Source organism: Chaetodon auriga, chromosome 10 (genome assembly GCF_051107435.1).
Source record: "Chaetodon auriga isolate fChaAug3 chromosome 10, fChaAug3.hap1, whole genome shotgun sequence".
Classification (NCBI taxonomy): domain Eukaryota; kingdom Metazoa; phylum Chordata; class Actinopteri; order Chaetodontiformes; family Chaetodontidae; genus Chaetodon; species Chaetodon auriga.
The window spans coordinates 11,864,966-11,892,054 of record NC_135083.1 but is presented as its reverse complement, the minus strand read 5'-3'; the positions used below and the strand labels follow the sequence as shown (position 1 = coordinate 11,892,054).

Sequence of the window (27,089 nt, the reverse complement as noted above, 5' to 3'; positions counted from 1 at the left end):
AGTGACAACTTCCAGTCATAACTTCCTAGCATTGTTTTAAATGAAATTCTCTCCATATCCCTGCCAACAACAACTGACCTCAGTCATATCCAGCAGGTAATACACCCAATATTAACATCCAACTGTCCAAAATCACACCATGTTTCATGTTTGATGTCTTCTCTCAGGCTTAAAACAATCCAAAAACAGTCTTTTCATCTTGAGAGTCAAAGGTCACGCACACACAACTCCATTTACGCCCAACACATGTCTATCAAGCCTCATGCGCCAATAGCCTACCTCCCACTCCCCCTTTAGTCCACCACCCAGGCTAGCCCTCACTTCACAATCACATCATTAATAAGGAATACAATGCATTTTAGTGAAATTAGGGACCTAATCAGCTTAGCGGTGAGCCTGTGCGTGCTAATTTAGCTCAACTTCAAGGCAAAGCCCCCCAGCCAGGCTAAGGCTCGCTAAGACTGGCCCAAAGCCCCTTTAGTTGCTAAGCTGATTGGGGGCTCAGTGGTAAGGGCCAAATCCCTCTTGTTCATTTGTGTCGGTGTTGCTGGTTCAAAGGCCTAGTTCAAACGCCACAGTGGGGGGAGAGAGGGAGAGAGACAGGAACAGAAATGGAGAGAAAAGGAGAGAGCGCGTGGAGATAATTGGGCAGGACAACTTAAGAAGGCAGATGGGAAAGAATGAGGGCCGGGGTAATGGACGGACAGCAGAAATGATGGCAGGAGAAAGACAAGAGACAGAGCGAGGCAGAGACGGAGTGAGAGACTTAGAGAGCCGGGGTGTGAAAAAAAGTGACCCGGGGCATTACCCATGCTCCATTTCAGCAGCTCAGGCTGATGGAAGACTTTCAGCGCATTACACATCATGAGACTGATTACTCTGGGACAGAGGGGAGAAGAAAGAAGAAAATCAAGGAAAGAGCGAAGGGGAGGGGGGTGGGATGTGAGAATGTGAGTCTGGCAGGGCGCTCTGAAACAGTGCCAGGGTCAGGTGATGTTTCAGAAGGACCTGTCCCTCTCTCTTATCCCCCAACATCCCTCCCCACACACACACTCATTTTTTTCCTCCAAGGTAAGAGCAGCAGTTGACTGACGACTGTGTAACTGCACGTTAATGGCATGTTGCTTCCTTATGTGATGACGTCATGCAGGCTCACATAGTTGTGTTGACGGCACCTTGCAGTGCGCATCAGCCACTGAGCAGCTTGAGTGCCAGGCCAAACGGGTATCTTACCTTGAGTCGCAACTGCAACTCTGTTCTCAATACGTGTCAAGTGCAGTCGCCAGTAGGACTGTACGCTGGCTCATTATGTTCTCTATGTGTAGGGTCTGGATTGAGTTGAAATGAAAGCAAGTAGACGATGGCTTCTGGGGTTAATGAGTGCTAACGTGTCACACGTTAGGAAAGGATTTCCATGATTCTTTGGCTGCACACGGGTAAACTTAGGTCAAAGCTGAATCATCCACTTCTATGCGTGCGAAAAGTCCCACAGACATAAATATAATTTTCTTTCGGACTTCTCAGTGGATCAGAATATTGTTTGATAAACACAGTATCCATGCTGGCTGTAAGTCGAGCGTGGGAAGTACAGAAATTGAAAAAAAAAGGAAAAAACAAGCCACAGTTAGCATTGGCTCTCACTGAAAATTCTAAACTGAGTTTGACCTTCTCTCGCTCTGTCCACCAATCGCATGCATTTAGTCTCTATCAGCTTCTGTCTTTGAACGTGTGTGCGTGTGGAGTTTTTGAGTGTGTGCATGCGTGTTTGAGGCAATACAGCCACCATTCTGCCTCAAAATGTTAATTCTTGTTTTAACCGCAGATCGCTCTCATATTACTTGTGGCACTCATCAGTAATGCAAGGTCATTCTCATTCAAATGCACGCTCACACCAGGAGGAAACACACTCCCTTGCCCTGTTTCTCTTTCCCACCACAGACACACCTACGCTCACACACACACATACAAATGCACATACATACACTCTTTTGGACCTACTTAAAGATGTAAGCCGACCAGCTGGCAGTCAGACAGATAGATAGCGAGTTGGACAGAGTAAAAGGGCAGCCTGTACTCCATCAAGGCTACAGGCCTAAAGTCTACAGATTTGCTCATGAATTCTGATTGCATGCACATAAACTCACAATATGTTAAACATTATGCTCACATTTTCAAGCATGCAACTGTAAACTTAACAAGAGACAGAAAATGAAACACTGGAAGTTTTTGTTTCAGGTTTAAATTTCAGTCTAGAGGGAGAAAATAATCAACAGCATGTTTAGAGAATAAAAACGGAATTAAGAAGAAACAGAAACAATATTCAGGAAGCAAAAGACAACGATCCATTTTGGAATAATGATATTTATGGTTAAGAGCTTCTTATTAAGTGATTAAGGATCATTCACTGACTACAGTCTGCCTGCAGTTACACTCTTAGCCACATGGGGGTGCACATTTCCTCAGCGGTCCCTTTCAGGCCTGGGTGAGCGGATACCTGTGCTGTCCTTTAAAGGTAGGCCATGCTGCCTGTGTGTGTGTATGTGTGTGTATACGTTCATGCTGTATCTCCAGTCTGGTGTGAAACATCAGGTGAACCTGTCTCTGGGCCTGAACACGAGCACCCTCCTCTTGCGCCCAGAGAGCCTCCCTATGCGCGGAGGTGTTCATGCTCTCCCTCAGTGCCTTCTCCAGCTCTCTGATCCGCTCCGCCGTCTCCCTCATGGCATCCTGGGAAGCTGAAGGAGGAAGCTGGTGGGCAACAGGAGTTCAGAGGAGGAGGACGAGGAGGAGGGTTGGAAGTAAAGTAGCAAAAATCAGGGAGAAAGTGTTTTTCTTTGAGTTTATTTTGTTTTAAAAACATATCACCCAGTGTTTTTGCACTGGAATCATGCTGTATTGACAAAAGATAATTTGACAAAAGGTGTATTTGTAGGTCCGTTCGCAGAAAGGAATCCAGTCCACGTAAAAGAGAAACAATGGAAAGACTTGAGGAAGTCAAAAGCTGTGGTGAGAGAAGAACAACACTTCCCTCAGAAAAAGACACACAGCCAAGACAGAAGAGAGTGATAAGTGATGGAGAGAGAGAGTGTGTAAGTGCTATGACCTTCACCGACATCCGTGGGAGTGTGCGCATGTTTGAGTGTGGGTGTACGGAGTCGACTGTGCGTGTTCACGCACAGTTTGTGTGTGGCCTCTCTGACACCCATGGTGAGTGGGGGGAAAAGGATCCCTCTCCACACTGGGTGATGGAACTGTGAAAGAAAACACTGGACAGAAATAATAAACCCCCCCGATCCTCTCTCTCTCTTTTTTTTTTTTTTTGTTAGAATTTCTCTCCAACTCCTCAAAAGTTGACTCGCCTTCAAGTTCACACGTTCACACTTTTGTGGGAGCATTGCAGGAGCCTTGCAGTCACACGGATGAGGAGACACTTTCAAAGTGAACAAAAGAGTTCAGTTACGCTTGGTGCAAACTCGGGATGTGCCAACTGGACACCCAGCAACAAAATGCAAACTAAACATCATGTAAACATGTGCAGAGCCACAGTTTGTGAAATCTTACATAAAGAGTAGGAACACTGGACACTTAATAACAACGGGTGCGTTGCATGTGAGTGAGAACTGCAAATCCTCTCCTCCAAATCCTTTACTCTTGGTGTTGTAACAAGTAAATTTTCCTGGTGTGGGATCAATAAAGTCTGATCTTATCTTATCACATTGTGAAATGTTTCACTGAGCCTCACTATAAACTCTGAAACTGACATTTCAGCCCAGAACGCTTGCAGAAGCATGTTAGTGGATCAAAAATGCTTAGAGACAACTGCAGCTTTGAAAGTGCACGGCTGATGTACGGAGCTCAGCGTGTTCTATCGTTATTGCTAAATCTGTATATAGTGCACTCATTTTTTGTATTGTGGAAAAGGAGCTCCAGGCTAAACGGTGTCATGACTCACACATGGTGAATCTATTGTGGCGGCAAGTCAAGGTCATTTTACCAGAGACTGCCATGAACATGCAAGATGCGAATGGCTTATTAACCGCCCCTAATAAATATTACAGAGGAAAAAACAAGTTGGCACCCGCATCATACATCTTAATACTCAACGCTGCAGCACCAAGCCAGCTCACAAGATTCATCCATCTCAACGAACTTGTCTCCTTCATGTAAAAAAGGCTATTTATGACCAAAAAGGATAATTAACCGACTAATTCAGTGATACTGACTGAAACAGGAGCAATGGGATTATCCCTGAGCATGATGAAAATAGTGCCAAGCCAGCCAAATCACAGGCGGATGCTTGTGGCTCGTCACGTCAGCACGACACAGCTGGAGGTGAGCGACAAACACCCGCACACACGCGCACAGAGGCAGGCTGTGTGCGTCAGCAGGCCAAAGCTGTAATTGGATGTGACAGACGGGCAGTAATTCGATGCACCAGAATCAACAAGTACTGGTCTGACCCCGCCCAACAGACAGAAACACACACATGCACACACACACACACTCTCATACTCACACCCCACTGAGATGGGGCTGCCACCGCTGGACCCCCGAGTGAAACCTGACCAGAAAGCTGTGTCTGCCTGTATGTGTGTGTGTGCATATGTGCAGTATATGTGTCTGTCTGTCTGTGGCAGTGCATATCTGTGTGTTGTGCGAGTTTTATTAGTAACGAGAGAACACTGCTGACTTTCAAGAATATAAAGAATGGGAAAAAGCTCAAGAAAGATAGAGAAACACAGAGAGTCGGGAGAAATGGAAAGATAATTGCCTCTGCAGCACCAATCATCACCTAATGCCCTTGGGAAGGATCATTATGGAGTCTGGCCCTTTCTGGTTTGATGGAGGGATTATAATCACTAAAATAAACCAGTAGAGAGTGAGAGAATGCACATTTCCAGCAGCTGTGCACCTATGATCCTCAGCTTCACACAAATCATCAACTTCTATGTGTCTTATTTCATGATTCAAAAAATGTTAAGTATGTGTGCACGGCCAGAGATTTCATATACAGTTTCAGTGAAGCGTACAGACTGTGGGAACAAGCTGAGAGCGAATGAAAACCCTCCAATGTGTCTATCTTATACAACTGTCCCCAGATTCTCTAATCCTTCCAAACAGAGAGGGGGTATCGAGTGTCGCTGATGCCTCTCCGTTAGAGATAAAAGAGAAATAAAAGGCCCGTGTGAAGGCTCGAAGTGAACATTTCCGATGCCTGTTTTCTCTGTGTTTGTGAAGTGCAGCGTGGCGCGATGGAGACGATGGAGCGGAGAGATGCTATCGCTCCATCCCACATAAACTCTCCTGGACGGACGGGGAGGGGGAGCAATGAGGGGAGGCCCTGTTTGTTTGTGTTTACCCTCGAAGCGTGCTGTGTTCCTGATGGGCCTGGAGATAAACAGAGGGGGGGAGAGCGAGCGGGGGGAAGAGAGCGAGACAGAGGCCACAATGAAACCCGACTGCGGAGCGAACACAATGTGAAGACTCGACAGTATTTATAACATATCAGCATCATAGGTGGTGAGCAGGGATATGTGCTGGTCACTCTGGCTCTTATGTGGTCTTGCTTTCAAATGCTTTGTAGTATTGTTACATTTTTTTTTTTTTTAGTGCTGCTGTATTTAATCATGCTATTCTTAATATTGTATTATATTATGTACAGGCCTCTCAGGGTATTGCTTATTTGTTCAGCTTTATACGTGTATATGGAGTATACAGAGCCCAATGGATAAGCTGATCAGAGATTAATGATATTGACATGTTGTGTATGTTAACTGTTAAGGACTAAATAAAAAAAGAAGAAATCGCAGTCCAGAAAGTTTTGACAGTTTTGCCATGAAATAGCTGATTAGAGTTTATTTTTCAACTTGAAAATGTAACACTCATAGCACTTTTTTAATTATCGATTTTTTTTTGAAAAATGTTTGTTTATGTTATGTGTTAATGTTAAAATGAGACCAAGAGTCTAAAGCCAGGTCAGCAGCTCTGCGAGGCTCAAACACAATGCTAGCACTGCTCTAAAATTTGTACTATATCTGGTCAATATATGATAATCCACAGCATCAGTTATATCAAAAATGGTACATCTCTCTCCTGTCTGGCTTGACTCACTTGTTCCCATGTGTGCCATTATGCCACCGCTGGCGTATGGAGCTGATTTCTGCTGGACTAAATGCCTGTCTCTTCCACTTAGGACGGACTCTGAGACGCACTGAGGGAGGGAGGGCAAGAGACATGAAAGACTGGAACAGATCTCTCTCTGCTCAGAAGAGCAGAGTTATACTGAGAAGGAGTGAGAAGAAGCATACAGAGATACGGAAAGGGGATAAGATTGTACTCTCTGAGGAACGACTTGCAAAAGGTGAGGAGGAAAGAAGAGGAGGCAAGAGAAATTCAAGATGAGCCAATTTGCCCTTTCTGGGATGAAGAGGCCCAGGAATGTACACATGTGCGCACACACACACACACACACACACACACACACACACACACACACAGAGTCAGACCTGTGATAAAGAGTGTGGATGTCCATCTGTCAGGGCGTCCTTCCTCATCTCACCCGGCACCGTCTGCTTCTGGATGTTTGGAGACTTGATTTGCCTTCAGATAGAAAAGAAAAAAGAGACAGAGATGCTCAATAAATAAATGTAAACCAATCATTAAAATCACGGAGAACAAAAAGATGTGTATTTCACACAGTATGACCATGTATCCTGTATATATGCAAACACCCCATGCACAACTTAGAATGGCCCCATTAAACACATTTCTAATCCATACTGCATCACACGGGTACATGGCAGGGCTACAGTGTGTACCGTAAAGCAGAGAAGTACTGCGTTTATGTCTAGTCTTAGCAACATGGCAGACTGGGACAAGACAAGACTTGACCGATGGAGGTGAGACACTGCTGTGTAAATCTTTCAACAGCAAAGCACACAAACACACGCAGACAGGAGATGCAAGCACATGCACGCACACACAAACACACGCTCTCAAAAATAGATATGTGCAGGGGGTTAGCTGATAGATAAGAAGACACTAACACACACAGACATACACACACAAGGGCTTGTGTTTCTAAAAAATAAATTGGCGCAAGTCTATAGACACTGCCAGAAACACACACACAGGATAATAAATCTGCTGTCGAGGTTGCCGAGGTACTGATTATAGAGCTAAACCGTGTATTATCCAGCCAGGATGGCTGTGTGTTTACCTCCACACTAAGACCTCTTGTCATTTACCGAACTTACTTAGCCAGAGAAGTATGACACACACAAACACACGCACACACACACACACACACACACACACACACACACATATAGAAATATGCTTTGACACAAACACTATTGCTCACACTCACTGGTAGGCACACATGAACCCACAAAACCTATGCACCATAAGACACAAAATCTATATCTTCTCTCTCTCAAAACAGAATCAAAACACACTCTTTGAGCTCCCAGTGTGGCCTTCACATATTTTAAAAAAAAAAAAAAAGGTGTGAGAAAGCTGACAGTGACAAATTAGCGCTTAAGAGAACCCTCCAACACTGTAAACAGGCTGCAACCAAGCAGCTGCTAAAACGCGCCACATTATTATTCCATATCCACACCGGTGTGTTTACTCTGGGCAAAACCTACAAGCTGCCCCCACATAAGGGCAAATATTTGCTGTCACAGCCTTTAGAATGGTGTGTGTGTGTGTGTGTGTGTGTGTGTGTGTATGTGAGCTTTTATGAGTGATGCTGGTGTGCAATTAATGTGAAATATAACCAACAAGATGATGAATAACTTGAATACACACTCACCTTGCCCCACATGCACAAACACACACGCACACGCACGCACACGCACGCACACGCACGCACACACCAGTGCCTTTCAAACCCTTTGAGGAATTATTTGTTATAATAAGAGAAGACAGAGCAGGACAGGAGTACTTTATGTCTGTATTTATATCTGATATTACTCACCCTGTACAAAAACACACGCACGCGCACACACACACAGCACTGGTCAGTTTATTAAGCGTGTCATTTCACTGGACTGTCTCTGCGTTATTTCTTTTATTTCTTCTTTAATGACTCTGCTGTTGATTTTCCGAGTTATTTTTTATCATTTTTACGAGCGGGTTTTGAAAAGTGCTGCGTCAATAAAGATAATCATTCAATTCTGTTACTATTATGAATGAGGAATATATACACACATGTGCACGCGTGCACACATATTTACACAGTGAGGAGGAGGAGGAGGAGGAGGAGGAGGAAGAGGAGGCAGAGGAGGAAAGGAATCTGTTTATACTCGGATCTTTGATGTCTGTGTGTGTGTTTTTATAAACCCAGAGGCATGTCCATGGAGAACAAACTTGCCATGAGGGCATATCAGCTATCACACACGCAGCCGCTACTGGTACAGGTGTATAAACCAGCAGACACCCTGGTCCCTTCTGATAGCTGATACACCCCCATCGACCCATCAGCGCAAAATGAAGTAAGTGTTTTGACCAATGTGAAGGCAAATGAGGGCACGCAGAGTGTGAATAAGGAGCAGACGGGCTGGGCCGCATGTGAGTGGAAAATATGAAGGAGAACTGTGATTTGTTGATTGCCGAAATGAGTAAATTCATGGGGGAAAATAGTATTTTATTGCCGTGACATTTTTTAGAAAGATGAAGTGAGAGTGAGAGAGAGAGAGAGAGAGAGAGAGAGAGAGAGAGAGAGAGAGAGAGAGAGAGAGAGAGAGAGAGCACTGTGCATGAGTCCAGCCATTTCCTAAACCGAGCGTAATAAGTAATTTTTCACATTTCCTCTTGCTTCTTTCACCTGGAGCACTCGACGCATCCGGCTTCCAACACAAGCAGCTCCGCTTTATTTCTGGCTGTCAAAGCGCAGCACTGTTTTCTTTCTTTTTTTTTTTTAAACCATGTATATCTCCATACATACTTCTATCACTCTTTCTCTACTTCTTCTTCTCTCTTTTTCCATTATCCCATGAACATTCTTTCCTCTTCTTGTTTGATTCTCATGTTCTGTCTCTTGGAACTCCGGCAAAGTCAAAATGAATGAATAATCCTCAAACCTCCCTCAAGGATTATGCTGACGTGCCCTTGAGCAAGGCGCACAGAATCACTGAATGGCTTCAGTAGCATTGCTGAGTGGCCAACAGCAGGAAGCTGCGGTCACGCTGGGCCGCTCTCAGATCTGAATGTGGGAAACAGTGAATATTAAGTAGGGTGTTTCTGGAAAAGAGCATGCATTCTCGGTTGACTTTTCCCGGGTAAATAAAGGTCAAAGGGAGTAATAACCTTATTAAAAAAAAAAAGAAATCCAGATTTTTATCTGCCCTTCATAACTCTTAATTCTTACTCTGCCTCCCTTTTATTAAACAGCAGAGTGGAACAAAATCGCCTGATTTCAAGCAGACGGGGACACCCGGGCCGTGACTACTCAGGGTTGCACAATACATGGGACAACAGGCCGATATGATCTGAATTAAATACATTTTCTCCGCAGTGCAAAAAGAGAAGTGCAGGGGAAAAAAAGAGAGGAGAAGAGTGGAGAACGTGAGACGGTTGGATCAACACTGGGGTCTGAAGTTTTATCTGACACTTGTCTCGATGCAGTGCTGAGAGATCCAAACAGAGCACGTCTGTTTATTACTAATAGATGCTTTACGTCTTATCGCTACGCAAATACAGTCTCACTGTTGCTTTAATATACTGTCTGTGTGTGTGTGTGTGTGTGTGACAGGGTGAAACAGAGAAGAGGTTAAAAAGGAAGAAGTGTTTGTGTGTCCACGTGTTTGAATGCGAGCGACTGTAATGTGATTCACTGGATGCTGAGTATTGTGCATGGACTTGATATTTGTGTTATGAAACACCTCCGTTCTGGTGCAGGTGCAACTTGTCTATATTTCCACAGTAAAACAGGAGGTTGGCAGGTCATTTCCAAAGCTTAAAAGGCCATTTAAATTGTCTGGACACCTGCAAAGGCACAGAGAAAGCACACAGTTTACAAACATTTTCATTGAGAAATATTATACACAAAGCCTTTGGAGGTTGTGTGTGTATTGGCGTTTATGCATACAGTGTGTGTCTTTTCAAAAGATTGATGCTCTGAACATCTGGAGTTTGATTATGCTCATAGGAATAAGGCCAAAAGTGATATGTGTGTGTTTATGTGTGCAAATGGTTGTTTGTGAGAGTGTGAATATATATCAGCCAACAACCGCCGATTCCTACCAGCCAACAGACCCTTGCCAACTCCACCAGCAACATCTATTCTCCTCAGTTTCACCCTAGACACACACACGTACATACTGTACATACGTACACACACATGTATACACACACGCACCTCCCTTTTCCTGAAACCCTCCCTTACATACCAGAGTGCTTACCACGTCAATAGCTGTGATATGGTGAGACTGGGAGGCTGATTTATGTCTTAAAGTTTAGCTCCCACATCACCACAGAAACATTAAAACTATAGGACTGTAACAGCATTAAGAAGACTGTACAAAATAATTCCACCACTTTACAATATATAGCCATGAAGGAAGGGGTGGAGGAAAAAGAAACAAGGCTTTATATTCATGAATATAAAAAAAAACACTCAAATTTATGAAACTGCAGATGTTTGAATGCAACGTCTGGTCTTGTTTCAAACGACCAGTCACCAGACTCAATCTCTTACACTTTCAACACCATGTTACCAACTACATAAAATGTAGAAATATGATGCAGTGCAAACCCTCGCTTAACGTGAGTGTTGCTTAATTAATTGCATAAGAAAAAGATAAGAGAGCTTCACTCCCAGTATGTTATGCTATGCATTTTAGTCCACCATATCTGCACAAACTGCTGCAGGAGATCAGTAACATGGCTTTCAGAGCTCTACTTAACAAATCCAGCTATTAGCATTAGTGTTAACAGCTGATACAGATGCTTTCCACAAAGCCTGTTCCGTGTCTCTGATCACTTAGGCAGATTAGTTTGGAATTACACCTCCACACAGAGCAGTAAATAAAACACCAACAATAAACTACCTAATGCTATCTATGATGACTTGCAGTAGATCACTAGCAGATCTGAGTTGTATGAAATAGCTGTGAGTGAGTCTCCCCTGTGCTGGAAAATATTTATTACAATGACCTGCTGGCTACATTCATCTTTGACTCGCTCCGCTTCGCCGCCAACAGGATGAGAAAGTGTCTATTTCCTCATCTGTTCTTCTCGCTCGCCATCTTGATAGTGGTTAATAGGCCATCTGACAGCGTTCCAACAGAAACACTCTGATTAAAAAGACATTCATCCTCCGCCCAGTCACATCTCGCACAGTCTCACACAGAAGTCCAATCAGTACACAGACACTCGTCCGCCCGTGCTGTCACATAACACACACGCGCAGACACACGTGTAAAAATTCTTGTGCCTGTTGTATGTTTAATGTCTTTGTTGAGTCAGAATTTCCACTGATAATGAAACTACAAGAACTTGATGCTTCACTATTCTCTGCAGCATCCAAATAAAAAAAGAGTATGTTCGTGTGCTTTTAACTAAAAAAAAATCTCTTCTTCTGCATATATGTTTACAGCAGGAGTGGATGACTGCAGAGGATCCTCTGATAACCCGCAGCTGACCTGCATGTGACCCCCGACCTGTACACGCTGGCCAGACGGGAGGGGTCAGACTGATAGGAGTGGCTGGCTGACACTAATGAGACAGCAGCCTCGATATGATGGACGAGCTGAGGGGAAAGAAACTCTTCCAACGCTTGATCCCGAACACTCAAACGGCTGCGCACACACGTGAACAGAAACTAAACGCACAGATTAACACACACATGTGCATGCATACACTCCGGCGACAGCTGCATGTGAGTGGGAGACACATGCAGAGGTAGAGGCGTGACGCATGCACACACACATGGAAACAGAGAGTGGACTGTGTGAACAAACTCCGTGGGAGCTACTGTATCCCTATTATACTTGATGCTCATGCGTTCCCACACAATTTGAGTCAGCACACGGTTTCCATGCCAGAGCGGAGAGTCTGTAAAACGGGTAATGAATGAGGCAGGAAACTGTGTTGGATCCAGTACATGCGGCCCATCCAGATACATTCTAAACCATTCAGGACCGTAGCTAGCGTTAACGCACCTGATGGGCCAACGTGTGTTAAAAAATTGTTCTTTCACGTACCTTTTTCACACTCATGGCTTCTCCTGTGCAGTTGGCGATCCACCAACAGAGAAACCACCCACTATCAATCTACTTCTGCAGACAAGCCAGCCACCATACAAGCAACTGTTCCAAGTAAAGATGCGCACAATGTGCAGACACACACACATACAAAAACATGCCTCTTGCTTCTTTTTCACACATGCACGCACACAAACATCAAGTAAATATACACGCAAACACTCACATACAGTACCTCTGCGTTGGCACTGAACAACCAGTCATTTGGGTACATACTGTATATACACACCATGCCAATCCATAAATCAGATGATAATTGAGTAGTACTGTGCCAGTAATAAACAGAGTAGTATAAACAGCCAGTGTCTGGGCTGGATACACCACCTCCCACTGGCATGCTGCTGGCTGCCTGCCTGGCAAAGTCAAACACACACACACATGCACACACTCTTGCGGTATGCATTGACAGTAATGCAAAGACAGAAGCAAAACCACTTATCTGTTGGGTTTACAGACACATATGTGAAAACACAGTATGATATGATGAAAAACACACATGATAGCACTCATGATGGCGACGAAATGTGAAGAAGCCTTGCAGAAGTCAACACAACAGAGAGGCTATACGTCTCCGGTGATATAAATCAGGGAGACATGTACAGTCTCTCATTGTGTTGTTGCTGTCACAGGAATGACAACCAGGATTGTTTGCTGTAAATGCATTGTGCATTTACTGTCCCGCCAGGATAGTCAAGCCTGAGCAAAACGCCCCAAAATCAACCCAACAGTCATGGCATGATGTCAAGAGTGACAGCTATGGACAGTGTTGGCGGTGGTATGATGGTATGCTTAACAGGCACACTAAGAAGTACTTACCCAGGTCTGCAGACGTTGATACGCGGAAACAAATGACACAACAGTAAGCCGAATGATTAAAAACAACACATGTACACAGGTCAGAGTGTGCATTTATAGAGTGTGATTACATCAGGCAAAAAGCATGACAGTGTGGAAGTGGTTTCAAGTGCTGGGAGGACACAATCTAGACAGTTTATGTCTCATGGATTACTCCTTTATAAATAGAGCACTTAGGAATGAATTGAGATCTTACAAAGATCCGGTCACTTGGAAGGACACTGCTCTCTGAGGACACCCACATGGCGTCTTGTGATGGATATGATTGTCACTGAATTTTTGACCCTCACCTCTCAAGATCAGCAATTTTCTTCTCCTTGCACGATTTGTCAATCTCAGCGTCCCTCAGAGCTGCCATTAGCCTCTCCACCTCCACTTGTGACTTCCCAGATTCCTCTCTGTTGCGGGCCACTTCCTGCTCCAGAAGCCTCAGACGGTCTGTGATGTCCGGACACTTTCGGGCTGCTTCCTCTGTGCTTTGGGTCTTTTTGGGGAACACGCAGAGGGAGTTGATTCATTAGGTACAGAGGTGCTTGTCGAGCACTGCTCCTTTTTTAAGATGGTTGTCAGACTTAGCTAAATTCTCAGTTTGAATGACAGATAGGGCAGATGGATGTTGAGCTAAGCGTGACAAAGCGCAGCTCCCAGCAATTAAGTTCAGCCAAATCTGACAACAGGGAGCTGAGTGAGTCTGAGAATTCCTAAAATGGCCTCTGCAGGCACACACACACACGTGCAAGCACAAACAAACAAGAGGCATAACAGAACTTACCGTGGGGCTTCCTGCTGGTAGTCCATCGACTTTACCCGGCACCTAAATGTTAATACAAAAAGAGAGAACAGATGGTAAATCAGATCGTCATGTAAGAACCATGTATAGTCTTCAAATTCTAACATCATCTTGGACTAAAAGATTGGATGCTGACAATAACTGGGTCACTTGTGAGATCAGCCTGTAAGGGTAGCTTTGAAATCTTAAGGAAAAGGTAAATCAATCCAAAAAATGTGGTTAGGGTCACAATCTAGCTGAAGCAGAAGCAATCTGTACCCTGATCTGCTCCCATCCTTTCATGCCCCCCCCCCTCAGATTCTCTGCCTGCTTTTCTGTGGTTTGCTTCTATCAGTTGTCTTCCCCCCGCGGCGTCCGTCATGAAGAGGTTTGGAGTTCAGTCATTATCATTATAAAATTACCGTCTCCCTCTGTTTGGCTGCGATTTTATGAGACCACCAAACATCTCAAATGCTTTTCGAAGTAAAATGTTGAAAAAAGAAAAAAAAAAAAAAAAGAAAAAAAAAAACACACAGAAAGGTTACACTGATGAATTCTTTGTTCTCTGAGAAAAATATCCCAGAGGAAGTTTGTAACCTAGAATTATCTTTCCCTCGTCTTCTCCCTCTTTCTCTTGGTCTTTACTTCTCTACCGTCTACTGTGTTTGCGAAGATTGTTTAACTTGTTGAAACAGCTGAGGCCAGTCGTTTAAACATCATCAAGTGAGCGCACACTAACACATCCACACACACACACACACACACACACACACACACACACACAGCAATTTATTGTCAGGTCTGCAAAAGTCTGGGACTGTACATGCAGCTCTGCTTGAGTCTGTCATTAGAAAAAAAATAAGGAGTGTCTGTTAACTATTACCACGAGCTAATCTGAACAAATGCCTTTTTCCCATTAAAACAAACCCACCAGATAAACCATTTGCATGAGTAGGGCCCTGCATATGGTAGACGCAGCCATGAGCACAGCACAGGGAGCACAACTAAATGTCTTCTGCATGCATGCGTAAGCTTAGCAGGAGCACATCTGTAAATGTTAAAATACTGCACACTCAACACGTCGGTGACGACATTGTTGTAGGCTATGTGATCAAACATTTGTGTGTGCAAAATATGCACACCTACTGGATATGTGGGGCCATGGATATGACTAGCATGTCGACACTATATGCGCCATCTTGTGACCTTACATAGCCCCATAAGCTTGTCAGTGATTCTGTAAACACGCATGCCTGAACTAAGGATTAAATACTGTCAAAAGGAGAATGCTTGGCCCTCTGGAAGGAAAGCAGAGTCATTGTTTACCCCGTCCTCACCCCCCTTACCTCCACACCTAGCCTCAAACACTCATGCACACACATCAAACCAAATCTAAGCTTGCACAAAATGCATTAGGCCTAAGTGGACAAGAGTTTGTTATGTTCTTTTAGGGGAAAACACAGACAAGAAGAAAGCAGGGGCTGAGAGCACGGCGAGTCCAACAGGAATTTGTGATATTATGACAGGAGGGGGAAGGCCAGTAAAGATACGATTACATATATGGTCAGCGAAATTAATATTATCATTCCTGGAAATGTCTCTGAAGTGTAAATATTACAAATAAGTTAAATATGTGTGGCCACCAGGATCTGCACTGGGTTATTTAACTCCCGGTCAGAGGATACCGAGCCAACACTCTGGGCCGGGCTGGGCAGCATCTGAATAGAAGTTTTGACACCGAAAGGTAATATCTGTGTCTAAATAGATAATGACAGCACTGGAGCATCAAAAAGAAACAGAGAGCAACACAAAGAGGTAAGAAGATATGACATCCGCCTGGTTTGAATATACCAAAGTCTTTTGAATAGGATTCAAAAGTAAGCTGAGGTGTGGTGCCTCCTCGCTGATTTAAGCCAACCCTCTCTGGAAAAGGTCACTGCCTTCCCTGAGGATCTTTGCTGTTTTTCTCTTTGAAGAACTAGTATTTAGTCCCAGAAGTCCTTTATTAACCTCGGAATCAACAAATACTGTTTTATGAGAAGAGGATGAGGATGCAGTGAAGTCAACAGAGCTCTGAGGTCAAGATAAAAAGCTCTGCTAACAGCTTGACTGAGTCAGTAATATAAACATCTGCGGATACAGTGAGTGGGCCACTGTGTGTACACGAGTTGATGGCATAGACAAACCCAACATCTGCATGAGAGGTAAATGAGGAAGAAGCAGCGCAGTCAGATGAAAAAGCTTATTTCTCCATTTTTTGAAGCATATATTAAATGAGGACACTTCTCATACAACTGTTTGATGAATGTAACCATTATTAAACCTCACTGAGAGGAAAATAAGGCCTTTCTGAAAGGCCTATGTAAATAACTCTGCTTTTGTATTGTTATGTCACATTATTACACTGCATTCATTTGGCAGATGTTTCGGTCCAGAGCAAAACACAAGTGCATTCAAAGTCAACATACACAAGAGCAGAAAAAGTCCTTCTTAAAATGCATAAACACCAGACTGATATTCCTCAGAGTGCACAAAAAAAACATGTTGGGGAAATAATTTTTGCAAATTAACACCCTCAAGCTTCCTCCCTCTCAAGCAAAACACCTCAAGCATGCAGTACAAGCTTGGGTTGTATTTGCTTGTTTTGTTAGAAATAAGACTTAACTGTATCTGAAAGGGGCTTTTTGCAGCCTGTGGCAGGAGATGACCCGTATGTCTGCTGTCCTGACTTCAGCAGGCAGTTTGACTGAGATGAGAGACCTTCAGAGCGACGGTGCACTAAATCGTGCAGACGAGTGCACCGGTCACGACGAACTGTGTGGTTAGACCGAGGCTCTGTTTTATCATTTGAGTATCAAATAGATTTGAGTTTCACCGGTGCTGGATTCCTGCCATCTGCAACTCCAAGTGAAGCTTTTGCCATGCAAAGCACACTGGATTTAGCATTTAGACCAAAAGTACACGTGGCTGTCAGTAGCAGATCATTACACACTGGCTGACGACACTGTGGTTAATGTACGCGTGTGTATGTGTTTGTGTCTGTGGTAGGTTAGTTTGATCAGATTCTAATCTCAGGCACGGTCTCAGTTCACCTCTGACCTACTGAGTATTACAGCCTCACAACCTGTCACACTCCACTGCACCACAATAGGATCAAACACACCGACACACCAGAACACATGCAGACGCTCACACATCAACAGTTGGCTCTGCGCTGGCATGCATGCACAGGCACACAGACAGAAACGCACGCACGTACACACACACACACACACATACGCACAAACACAAACATGCAAACATCATCTGTCTTTTTGAAGAATCTGTAAGTTTACATAACAGGTCTGATTGCTGCCGAGTACACAAAATAGTCCAATTATGGCAACACTTCTGTCAGAGTGTGAATCTCCTCGCTACAAAGAGTTATTGAGCTGCTGTCCCTTTCATGTGGTGCCGCGTCAACATTCAACAAGATATCATTTCACAGGAATGAGATGTGTGTATGCTTTTTATGAGTATAAAAGAAAACATTCTCATAAATTCTGGCAGGGCGAGAGTCTGTCCTGGCTTGTAAGCCTGGGAGAGGAAAAAAAGGGAGAAAAAAGAGAGCAAGGCCTCTGACTTGGCACCCGAACAGGGATACAGGGATCTTTTACGTCCATAAATCACTCTCTCTTAATTCATCCCTTTATCCTGTGGGACAAAGTGCAGGCAGGCCCTTTGCTAGGGAGTTGCTAACAATACTGTGGATGCTCACAGGGAGGTAAGCGAGTGGAATTACTATTACTGTAGATGTTAGCAGTTTAAATACAGGGTACAAGTAGCATATTACAACCAGTGCAGAGTGGCTGTAAAAGTAAATTCTTTTAATTCTTTTTGTACAATAAAAAGTAATTATAAAGTGTTGTGATGTTCGTTTGAAGTGTTCAACAGTAAAAGGCTGTGAGAGAGGTGCTTGTTATTATTTGTTTTATGATGTCTGTGAAATGACATTTTGCAGCTTGGCACAAACGGTTGCAGCGTGTGCAAGTTTGTTATGATGCGGATAACGATGAAATATTGATGGCTGTCTGCACTCTGCACACATACCAGACTGGAAATCTTGACTTGTTGTGCGCAGCGCTCGTATCAACATGCACACGGTTTCAACCATGAGTTCTATTTAGTTTTGGATATTTCAGATTACAAGTAATATTTAGAGAATGATTACAACAATAGACAAAACATAGCACAGACACACACAAATGTATTATCTAGACAGCCTCATTTCTTAAGGTGTCATTGCGGCATCAATAATTCCCGACTGACCTCTCCATCAGGCCTCTGGTTCTGGGTCGGGCTGGGGTTAGCAGGCTGACTCTGGGACAGCTTCTGGGGCTGCAGGGCTGAAAGTTTGTCCTTTAATTCCTGGTTCTCCTTCCTCATCTGTTCCAGCTCCTCCAGCCGAACCCTGTCCTCCCGCTCCTTCTGCTCGCGCAGACTCTCAATCACTCGCTCCTGAGATAATGAGACAGAAAAAGAGGTGAGAGGTGTAGGAATACAGTAAAGAGCCATGAAAACTATCAACTGCATAAAAGCTTGTTCAGATTTACGAAATGTTACAAAATGGATGCTGTTTTGCTTCTACTGGCCAAAGCTTGTCCGCCCTTCGTGATTACAGTTCTTTCCTATCATTACTGAAAATGTTGAGCCAGTCTCTCGCTGAATAGGTTCGTCAGCATGCTTCACAAAGTGAGGCCAGAGACAAACTCATAAATGCCTTTCATAAATAATACTACCATAAATAATAGCAGGGACATGAGGAGATCAGAGCCAAGTGGAACAGAAAGAGAGATGCAGGAAGGAGGAGAAGTGTTGAGAGACAGAGACAGATTTATTGAGAGGATTGGACAGTGCTGTAGATCACTTCCGAACAACTCCACACTGCCTTCTGATAAACCAGGTTGGAATGTTTCCATCATAATTTTCTCTATTCTCTAATCACATCGGACAACAGGAGGACCACGGCTTTGGGCATTGGCCTGAGACCAGGTCCACACCATGGGTGGGGGAGCATGCAAGGTGTGTGTAGTAGGTGTGTGTGAAGCTATATGTGTGTGTGTTTAGGTGTGGACTGAAGTGATTATCAAGGTGTTTACTCAGGTGTTTATTTAGGCACAGAGCACAGCTCAGCAATGAGGCTTTACGATGTGGCATCGCCGCATGATTGGCAGCTTTAAACCCCTGGGTAATTGGACAAATACACCCACTAACTAGACCTGGCACTGTAACACACTGCATAGCGGGCTTTGGAGGAGAGGGCGAGAGAGAAAGAGGGAAAGAAAGGAGAGTGAGAGAGACCACATGGTTAATAGGTCCTGGGTGTTTTCCCCACATTATGAAATATCTCTAGGATGTTTGGGGTTTAGGGAAAGAGACCAGGATGTGATAATAAAACCTGCTTCTATGAGGCTTAACAGTGGAGCACACGTAAGCACAACAAAAACTCACATACATAACATCACATACTGGCACACACACACACGCATACACACACATACACACACCAAAGAGCAGGGCCAGGCTTGGGCACAATGCCCTAGCCTGTTAATTAGAACCACAGCACTGTGGCTAGCGACTGGCTCCAAGAGCAGGTTTGTGACAGGGTGTGTGATTAGCAACACACACACTCGCTCTTGTAAACACATTACACACACCCTGTGTTGACCACAAAGTCTGAAAAGCTCGCCAATGTTCTCCTCATCACAGCTGAATTATATGTAGGCTGCATCAGAAGTGGTTTCTGTGTAAACAGATGGGCCGAGGCAGAAAAGGGATTTATAGTTTATTGTGCCATTATGCTATTCATTTCAAAGTCTGTCGGCAACAAAAACAAATTTAGGTGATAAAAGATCATTTTAAGTGAAAACATCTATGTGCTGTGTTAGTCCATGTGTTGCAGAGAGAATGAAACACATATAAGCCAACATCTTGCCTATTAATAGATGGATTTCTGTGAGCACAAAGCAAACAATCCTGGATTGAAGATGATGACGATGACACTCCTGCCATCCCCACTTCTTCTGCAGCCCTTCTGAGAGTTATGGTCAGGTGGTTGTCTAATAGCTGTCAGTCCAGATGCCAGGACAAAAGAGTTTCCTGCATAAACTGCTGGTCTGTGACAACTCTGTCGACTCTCCATTATGCTTGGTTCTTGGCTTAGTACAGGCTGTGTTTTCATATAATTTAAGATGGCTTAACTGTTGGCTATTTGTCCATTCAGCCCCGCTGCTGTGCTGCTGCTCTTCAGAGTCAATTTATGATGAACATGAAATATTGGTCTTTATGGCTTCTGCATGCTTGCAGGTGATGTTGTGCTGCTGGCTGCTCAGATTACTAGTTTGCCATTGAATCTCTGTATATTAATTTGCAATCTGTGTATTCATTTGCAGTGAATATGCAAAAATTAAGATCTTGTGGCAGTTGAGCTAATATTTGTGGTCTGGAAAGTGATTGCTTTAATGCCAATGCCCACAGTGATAATCTGATATTCCTCTATGGGCTGAATTGGTCTTGGACACATTCCTCTCCTTTTCTTGCTTTGTTTTTTAATATAAACTCATGCATGGTATTTAGGACATGCCTTCATTTCCAATGATGTTGTGATAGAAGACAGCCCCTTAAATCTGAATACTGTTAGTATCCTTTGTAGGGACGGACAATTAATTAAAATTAATTTCGATTTTGGATACACATCTGATCCCAAAATTGACCAGAATTGTTGTGATTATGATTTATGCCCTAATCAGGCAGCCTTATCCATGCCACATGTTTATCTAAGGGAAGCCATGATTTTGTCTGAGCTACTTCTAAGATGAGAAAGGCTTTGCAAACATTCAGGGGAAATGGCAGCATAAATTCAGGATGGCGATTCTGCGGGTTTGGGGGGATTAGCTCTCTCAGCAGGGTCTTCGTCACTGCTCGGATTCAATCTCTCACACCAAATCTAACTGTAACCATTTGCTGTAAACAGTCGGTTCGTCATCATGAGTTTACTGACTGAAATGCAACGTAGCTGTTAGTTACTTCAGACAGAGCGCTGAAGTCACGCTTGTACACAGTGATTGGCATCAGCTGTTTGTAATATGCTTCACAATGTTTGGCTCATCACCAGCCGTGACTAGTAACATCCAATCATACTCATGCAGGAAAACACCGTAGATATTATAACCACACACTTATCACTTACTCCGATGATGATGCTCATGCTAACAATGTTTGCTGCCAGAGCTTCCTCCACCCCCCCAGCCTCCTCATGTGGTACGTGTGTTTTTGATTTAACTAAGATTTAATGTTATGTATTTGTTCATTAAGAGAGGATAAGCTCTCTCGGCAGAATCCTTGTCATTGTTAAGATTAATTTAGAGCTCCCTCAAACAGCAGAGATCTACCAGATCTCAGAGAGTTACAGGCCACTCAAATTTTGTCATGGAGGCTCCTTTAGAACATCTTCTATTGACCCTGTTCCTTCAGTCCCTCACACAAGTACGCTCTTCGCAGGTCAAAACACATGTAGCACAAGCTTAAGTAGCAAACAGAATGTATAACAACAAATGTAAAGGCATACACATACACACACAAGAGTATGTGCACAATGGAACCCATAAAAATGTGGCAGCCACTAGAAAACAAGCAGAACAGCTGGACATCAACATCTGTCCTAACTGGGAACTCTATAAACCCATAAGCAGCAGCCAGTGCCAACAGAACATAAACCAGCATCCATCTTTTAGCCTGCAGTGCAAACAAACATGTAAATGGGAACCATTTTTTAGCCCGCAGCGCCAAAGCTATCATTTTTTTAGACTGTAGTACCAACAAATGTCTGCTAGCAACAACTTTAAACATGTAACAAAGCTAAGCAAGATGGAGTCACTCTGAAATGAAGCCAGTCAGTTCAAGGCAGAGTGTATATACTGCCAGACTAGGATTTGACATCTCCACGGTCATGGTCAGTTCTGTATATAACATCAAATCTGCCCTGTGTTGAAGCCTGTCTCCAATTAGAAATCCCTAGCAGCCTGTCACCATGAGGGCAAATTCAGAAACACATTGCTAAAGAAAAAAACACCATTAGCATTAGCTTTCCTGCTTCTCCAAAGCAACTTGTTTACCCAGGAATCCTGCAAAATCAATGGGGTTTTCTAAATGATCTGTGCAGTGAAATGCAGTGCATGTGCAGAAAACAAAACACCACAGTGGCCAGCAGGGCCATCCGTCTTTTAGTGTTAGCTAATGCTAGCTCAGTAGAGTTGAGGTGAGGCTTTATGGACACCAGCTGCTCTCTCTTGTTGCCAGAAAACAACAAACGCTGAATGTTTACGACCAACATCCAGGCCATCCGCTCACCCGTCCACCCATGTGGAGTAAGTTTGCTTAGCTCACCTTGACTTACGTGGCAGTTGCAGCTCTGCCACTTAATGCTGCAATGTGGCTTCCTATGGATGCATACAGCACTGTGCTCCTTCTACTACTTCCTAAGGCTATGGAGACAGTATTTCCCAGTATTAGAACCCCTTGATAAGGTAGGAAGTTAGATACAAACATCATACTTTACTAACATTAGACCTGGATTGTACAGGTCCCTTTGAGACGTTACAGTGCAGCATCGAGTCTGCACCGTCTCTCTCATTACGTTCATTCATGGTCACTGTTGCTAATTTTTTCCTCTATGTGTGTGTGCTATCGGTTACTGAATTTCCATCCCTGTCTGATGCTTTGTGACTGTATTTTTCTTGCCAGCTCTGTTCTTTCTCTTCTTCTTTCATACATCTTGCAGAAGTTGCTAATTTTTTTACTCTGCCTCCACCCGTGCATTCCTTGACCTCTCCCTCCCGTAATTTTGAGGCCACCTCTTCCATCAGGGCTGTGCCTCTTCTGCCATTCCACTTTTCCATCCCTCCATTCCTCCCCCTTTCAAAACTTCTATCCTCCCCTTATTCTATAGATCATTCCCTCCCTATGTTCAGCGCAGTTACAGACAGGGACTAATCCTCTGTCTACGTTCACCTTAGACCTCCCTTCTCCCAGTGCCTCCTTCTCTCCATTACTGTTTTCAGAGTGGACCTCATCTAGTGTGGCCCAAGGTCTATAAATCAGGAGGCTGTGTCAGTAAATTATTGCAGTGAGTCATTGCAAAGCAGGCAACTTAATTAAGCCATATGCCACATACCAGCTTCCTGAAAGACCAGTGTGCCTCAATGGGTAAAAATTTCCAGGCCAAGTGGTGGTCTAATGGTTTCATTTTGTGAGTTTTTATTGTCTACACCTGACAAACCTGTTTTCATCTCGTCATCAGCAGTGTGTGTAATCCTTCACACCATCTATCCAGCGACTAACACAACAGCATCCATCTACCTTGAGTCTCGTTTCTCTTTCTAGTTGCTGTCAAAATTTCATGACCTCCCAACTTTACCTTTGTTATTTTTTTAACAAGCCCATCCTCACCCTCCATTCATGCCTCCCTCTGTTCTGTACCTTTTCTGAGAGGGCTTCCTCCAGTGTGGCCAGGGCTGTGTCTGTGTTGCTGGAGTCAGTTTGAAGGCCCTGGACTCTTTCCCTCAACCCAGCCAGCTGTTTATCCTTATCCTTTAACTGTTCCAGCAGGTTCTCAATCTGGAGAGAGAAGGACAGACAGAGAAGCAGAGGAGCTGGGGTTAGCAGCATGTCAATGTGAAAGAAGCACATAACAGTCACAGTAATTAAAAGAATCATGGGCAGAAAAGCTGACAGGTTAAGTGCCATTTGCACAATGTACCCAACTGGAGTGCCATTACTGGAGACCTTGTGGTACCAAACTACGATGAAAAGAAATTATCCCATTACCGCTGATTCATTGAGAAGATGAATCTCGACTGTGAATAGTGTGCTGAGCCTCTGGCTGTATTCTCCAATTTCCTGTTGCAATCTCTTCCATTCTGGCCTGGCATCTCAAAGATGAGCAGCAATGAAAGCCTCTACTCTACCACTCAGGACAATTATGGTTGGATCCATGAAGAGAGAAGAGGTTAATTCTACTGCTGAGTAGAAGACTAAGTGGAGAGGCGTAAAGAGCTAATACAGTCACTGGACAGTGTGATCAAATCAGCTTCAAGACCAGTTCAGTAGTGTTAAATAAAGAGTTAATCCAGCACACTGACTTACGGGACTCTGTCTCTACATCTGCCTTCTTGTGGCTAACCTCATGTCGCTAAAGTGGTGGTGTAATAGCCAGTTGTGGTGTTCAACAGGCTTTATCTGATGAACATCCACAAAACAGAACACAAACACACACAAAGACAAATGCACGGGCACAAACACAAAACGCTCCGGGCTCTACCAAACAAAACACTAGCAGATGTAGCTGGACTAGGACACAGTGCAATGCAGTGATACTCCAGAGGTCCACAAATTAGTTTCAAAGGGACAGCACATCTGGTGACAGGACACAGTGTCTTGCTTGTGACTTATAATTTCTACAAGCTACATTCCTTTAAATTCTGAATTAATATCATCATGAGAGAAAAGGGTAGTTGAGTTTGAAAAGTTGATGGGCTCCCTGAGATTCCTTGAGAGCCACACACTGGCATAGAGGGTCCATTTGCCTGACTCAGTCTTCTTTGGTGGTTTTTCTACAGACAGACAAAGCACCATTCACTCACTGCTGCAAAGCATTAATGCCACATTTGACCCAATTGGTCCTCTCTCAGATCAGGGCCTGCGCTGTACAAAGGAAAGGCACATGCACTGAAAAGAATTCATTATTTAATGAACATGAGAATCCAATAAAAAACAAGAAAAGCACTTCAGGCCATCAAGAGACTGCATTTTAACTGAAATGGTGACAGGGTAAAAAATGTCCAGTGGGTTGAATAAGCTGCATTCCAGTCATGGGTATATAGATAGATAATGTCCAAATCTCCACAGCTATTTTACAAATGAATCCAATTAGACTGGAGACTTTGGTGTTCCATGCTCCCTGGAGGGCCACAGCAAGGATTTAAAGGAGCCATCTTGGTTTTGGCAATGGAGGGAAAGTGGCAGGAGGGGATGGGAAAAAGCAGCCAGGACCCTTCAGCAGATCTTGATAGGTTAATGACAGTCATTACACAACCAAGCCAAAGGCTCTGATAGGTCTGTCCACAAGCGATAGGGACATTAAACCCTTCAGGGAATGATGGGAAAGCTTCACACTACCACAGTCATATAAAATTCCCAGCAATTCACGACTGCTCGATGGGACTTTAGGGCAGACACTGTGAGTGAGAAAGGAACTGGGAGAGGCGAGGTTAATATGGGTTTCCTCATTTTCTCTCTTATGTTTCTCTCATTCTAAGTGTGTGGGCTGAGGAGGTACTTCTCACTTATTTTTCAAGGGATGTAAGCACTTGAGCGCTAAAGCTGGACGCATTCTAACATTGACGCTCTCCACATCATGAAGCACCAGTGAACCCCCCCACAGAGTACACAAGACTGACGCTGGAACGTGCTTATCTCAACACGCAGTAAATACAGGAGGAAGTACAAACAAACCACATATCAGGCTTTGGCCTCCAGTTGTAGCAGCTCAGTAGCTTCGACATACCTTGGTCTCCTAAATATGCACCGAAACATATACATATGCACTCATGCACACCCTGGCTCCCTGGCTCTATGGGCACCACATGGCCCTGCTTCAGGTCGAATTGAGCATGTCGTCTCTGGCATTAGACAAATGATTGCATTCTTCACCATGCTTGAGTTTGCTTTGGCCTGGCCGCACAAAATAACAACCTCTTGATGAAACATTTAGCATCGTCGCTGGGCCTTCGGTGAAATTGTGCAGAAAAACGTTCAATGCAACTCAAACGTTATATCGTCGGATGAGAATGACCCACATGAGTCATGGATATGGGAAAGAGGGCGAGGAATTCCTTCAGAATTCTCAAAGTCAAAACATTTGAGGAGAAATGCCTTTTGCGGACAGGCGAGGCTCAGGGCAGCTGTATGCCTTTCTGGGAGAGAGGGGGCCCTTCCGTCCAGTAGCTGGATTGTTATGATGAGAACAGCAGTCATTCATTTTATCTCTCAGTGTATGAGGCTGCCTTAAACTATACTCCCGCATCTGTCTCACACACGCACAAAGCCAGGCACACATACACACAGACTTTTATCATTAAACCACTGTGCATATGTCATCCCACTCTCCAACCGCACACACCTCCCGCTGAAGCAGACCACCTACGATAGGCGGCTACCATGACTCTATGGGCCAGGCACTGCGGTGTGGACTGTCTCAGTGAGTGTGTATCCTCCTGAGAGACCATGACGTCTGCCTCAGTCCTCTCCCACACACGGCTCCCCACTGTTTAGAGCCACACTGTTTTGACTCTGATTACTTTATCGACAAGCTGATAGGACGGAACCAGGTTCTCCTTAAAAGAGGGAGTGTTGATGCATGGTTACCTTTAACTGACCTTGACTTTGCACAGCTGTGGCTCCAAAATGCAGCTGAATAATAAATTAAAGGGATTTAATTACTAGTGATTTTTACTTATCAATGACTTCAATAATTGCCTAATTGTCATTGACATGATTATGTTAAAACAACACAAAAAATGCACTACACGTAAAAATATGGCAACAAAGAGGTTTACAAATGACATTTTAAACTTGGTGATGCTGTCTACAGTTACAGTGTTTATATTTATCAACTAGTTGGTGAATGTAGTGGGTTAAAAGTGGGCTGTGATTTAATATTTTCAGTAGGGGGAAGTTAAGTTAAAAAGTGAATGACTGTCAGCAAAACAGTTTTGATTCTCTTTTCGTGGGCTTTGAAAGTCTTTGGGAGTCTTGGTGTTACATTGCGCTTACAGTCCATAGAGTATGATCATGATTAGGACAAGCTGAGGTCTAATGTAATGGGAGAGAAGTTAGCGAAACAGTATCAGACCCTGTGTCTCTGGCGAAAAATCGCGATCTAAAAGCGGCTTTTTCCGGAGCAGAACCACAAACTCGGTCGACCCGTCTGTCCTCTATCCAAAGCAGGAACTAGAACTCTGTGGCCTCCAGAGGAATCATTTCTGCAGAACACAAAGGAGACCAGTGCGGAGTGTGACCACCATAAAAATACAATCATTTGTATTTTTAAAACTCTTTTGGACCAATAAAAATACCAAACAATAATTGGTTGCCCTTTC

At 43.9% G+C, this 27,089-nt stretch overlaps 1 protein-coding gene across 7 annotated transcripts in view; it reads right to left on the bottom strand.

Annotated features, from left to right (window-relative positions):
• LOC143327080 (ERC protein 2-like) overlaps positions 1-27,089 on the bottom strand; it is a 144,420-nt gene that overhangs the window by 70,970 nt on the left and 46,361 nt on the right. For 5 of the 7 annotated variants that reach the window (XM_076741233.1, XM_076741234.1, XM_076741235.1 and 2 more), the window contains 5 exons: positions 23,410-23,547; positions 18,202-18,390; positions 13,897-13,938; positions 13,415-13,608; positions 6,507-6,600 (listed from right to left, as the gene is read on the bottom strand). In XM_076741233.1, the coding sequence (XP_076597348.1) occupies positions 6,507-6,600; positions 13,415-13,608; positions 13,897-13,938; positions 18,202-18,390; positions 23,410-23,547 (657 nt within the window). Of the gene's footprint in view, positions 1-6,506; positions 6,601-8,690; positions 13,092-13,408; positions 13,609-13,896; positions 13,939-18,201; positions 18,391-23,409; positions 23,548-27,089 lie in introns of those variants that run through there. The other 2 variants (XR_013077723.1, XM_076741238.1) reach the window with 2 other exon arrangements.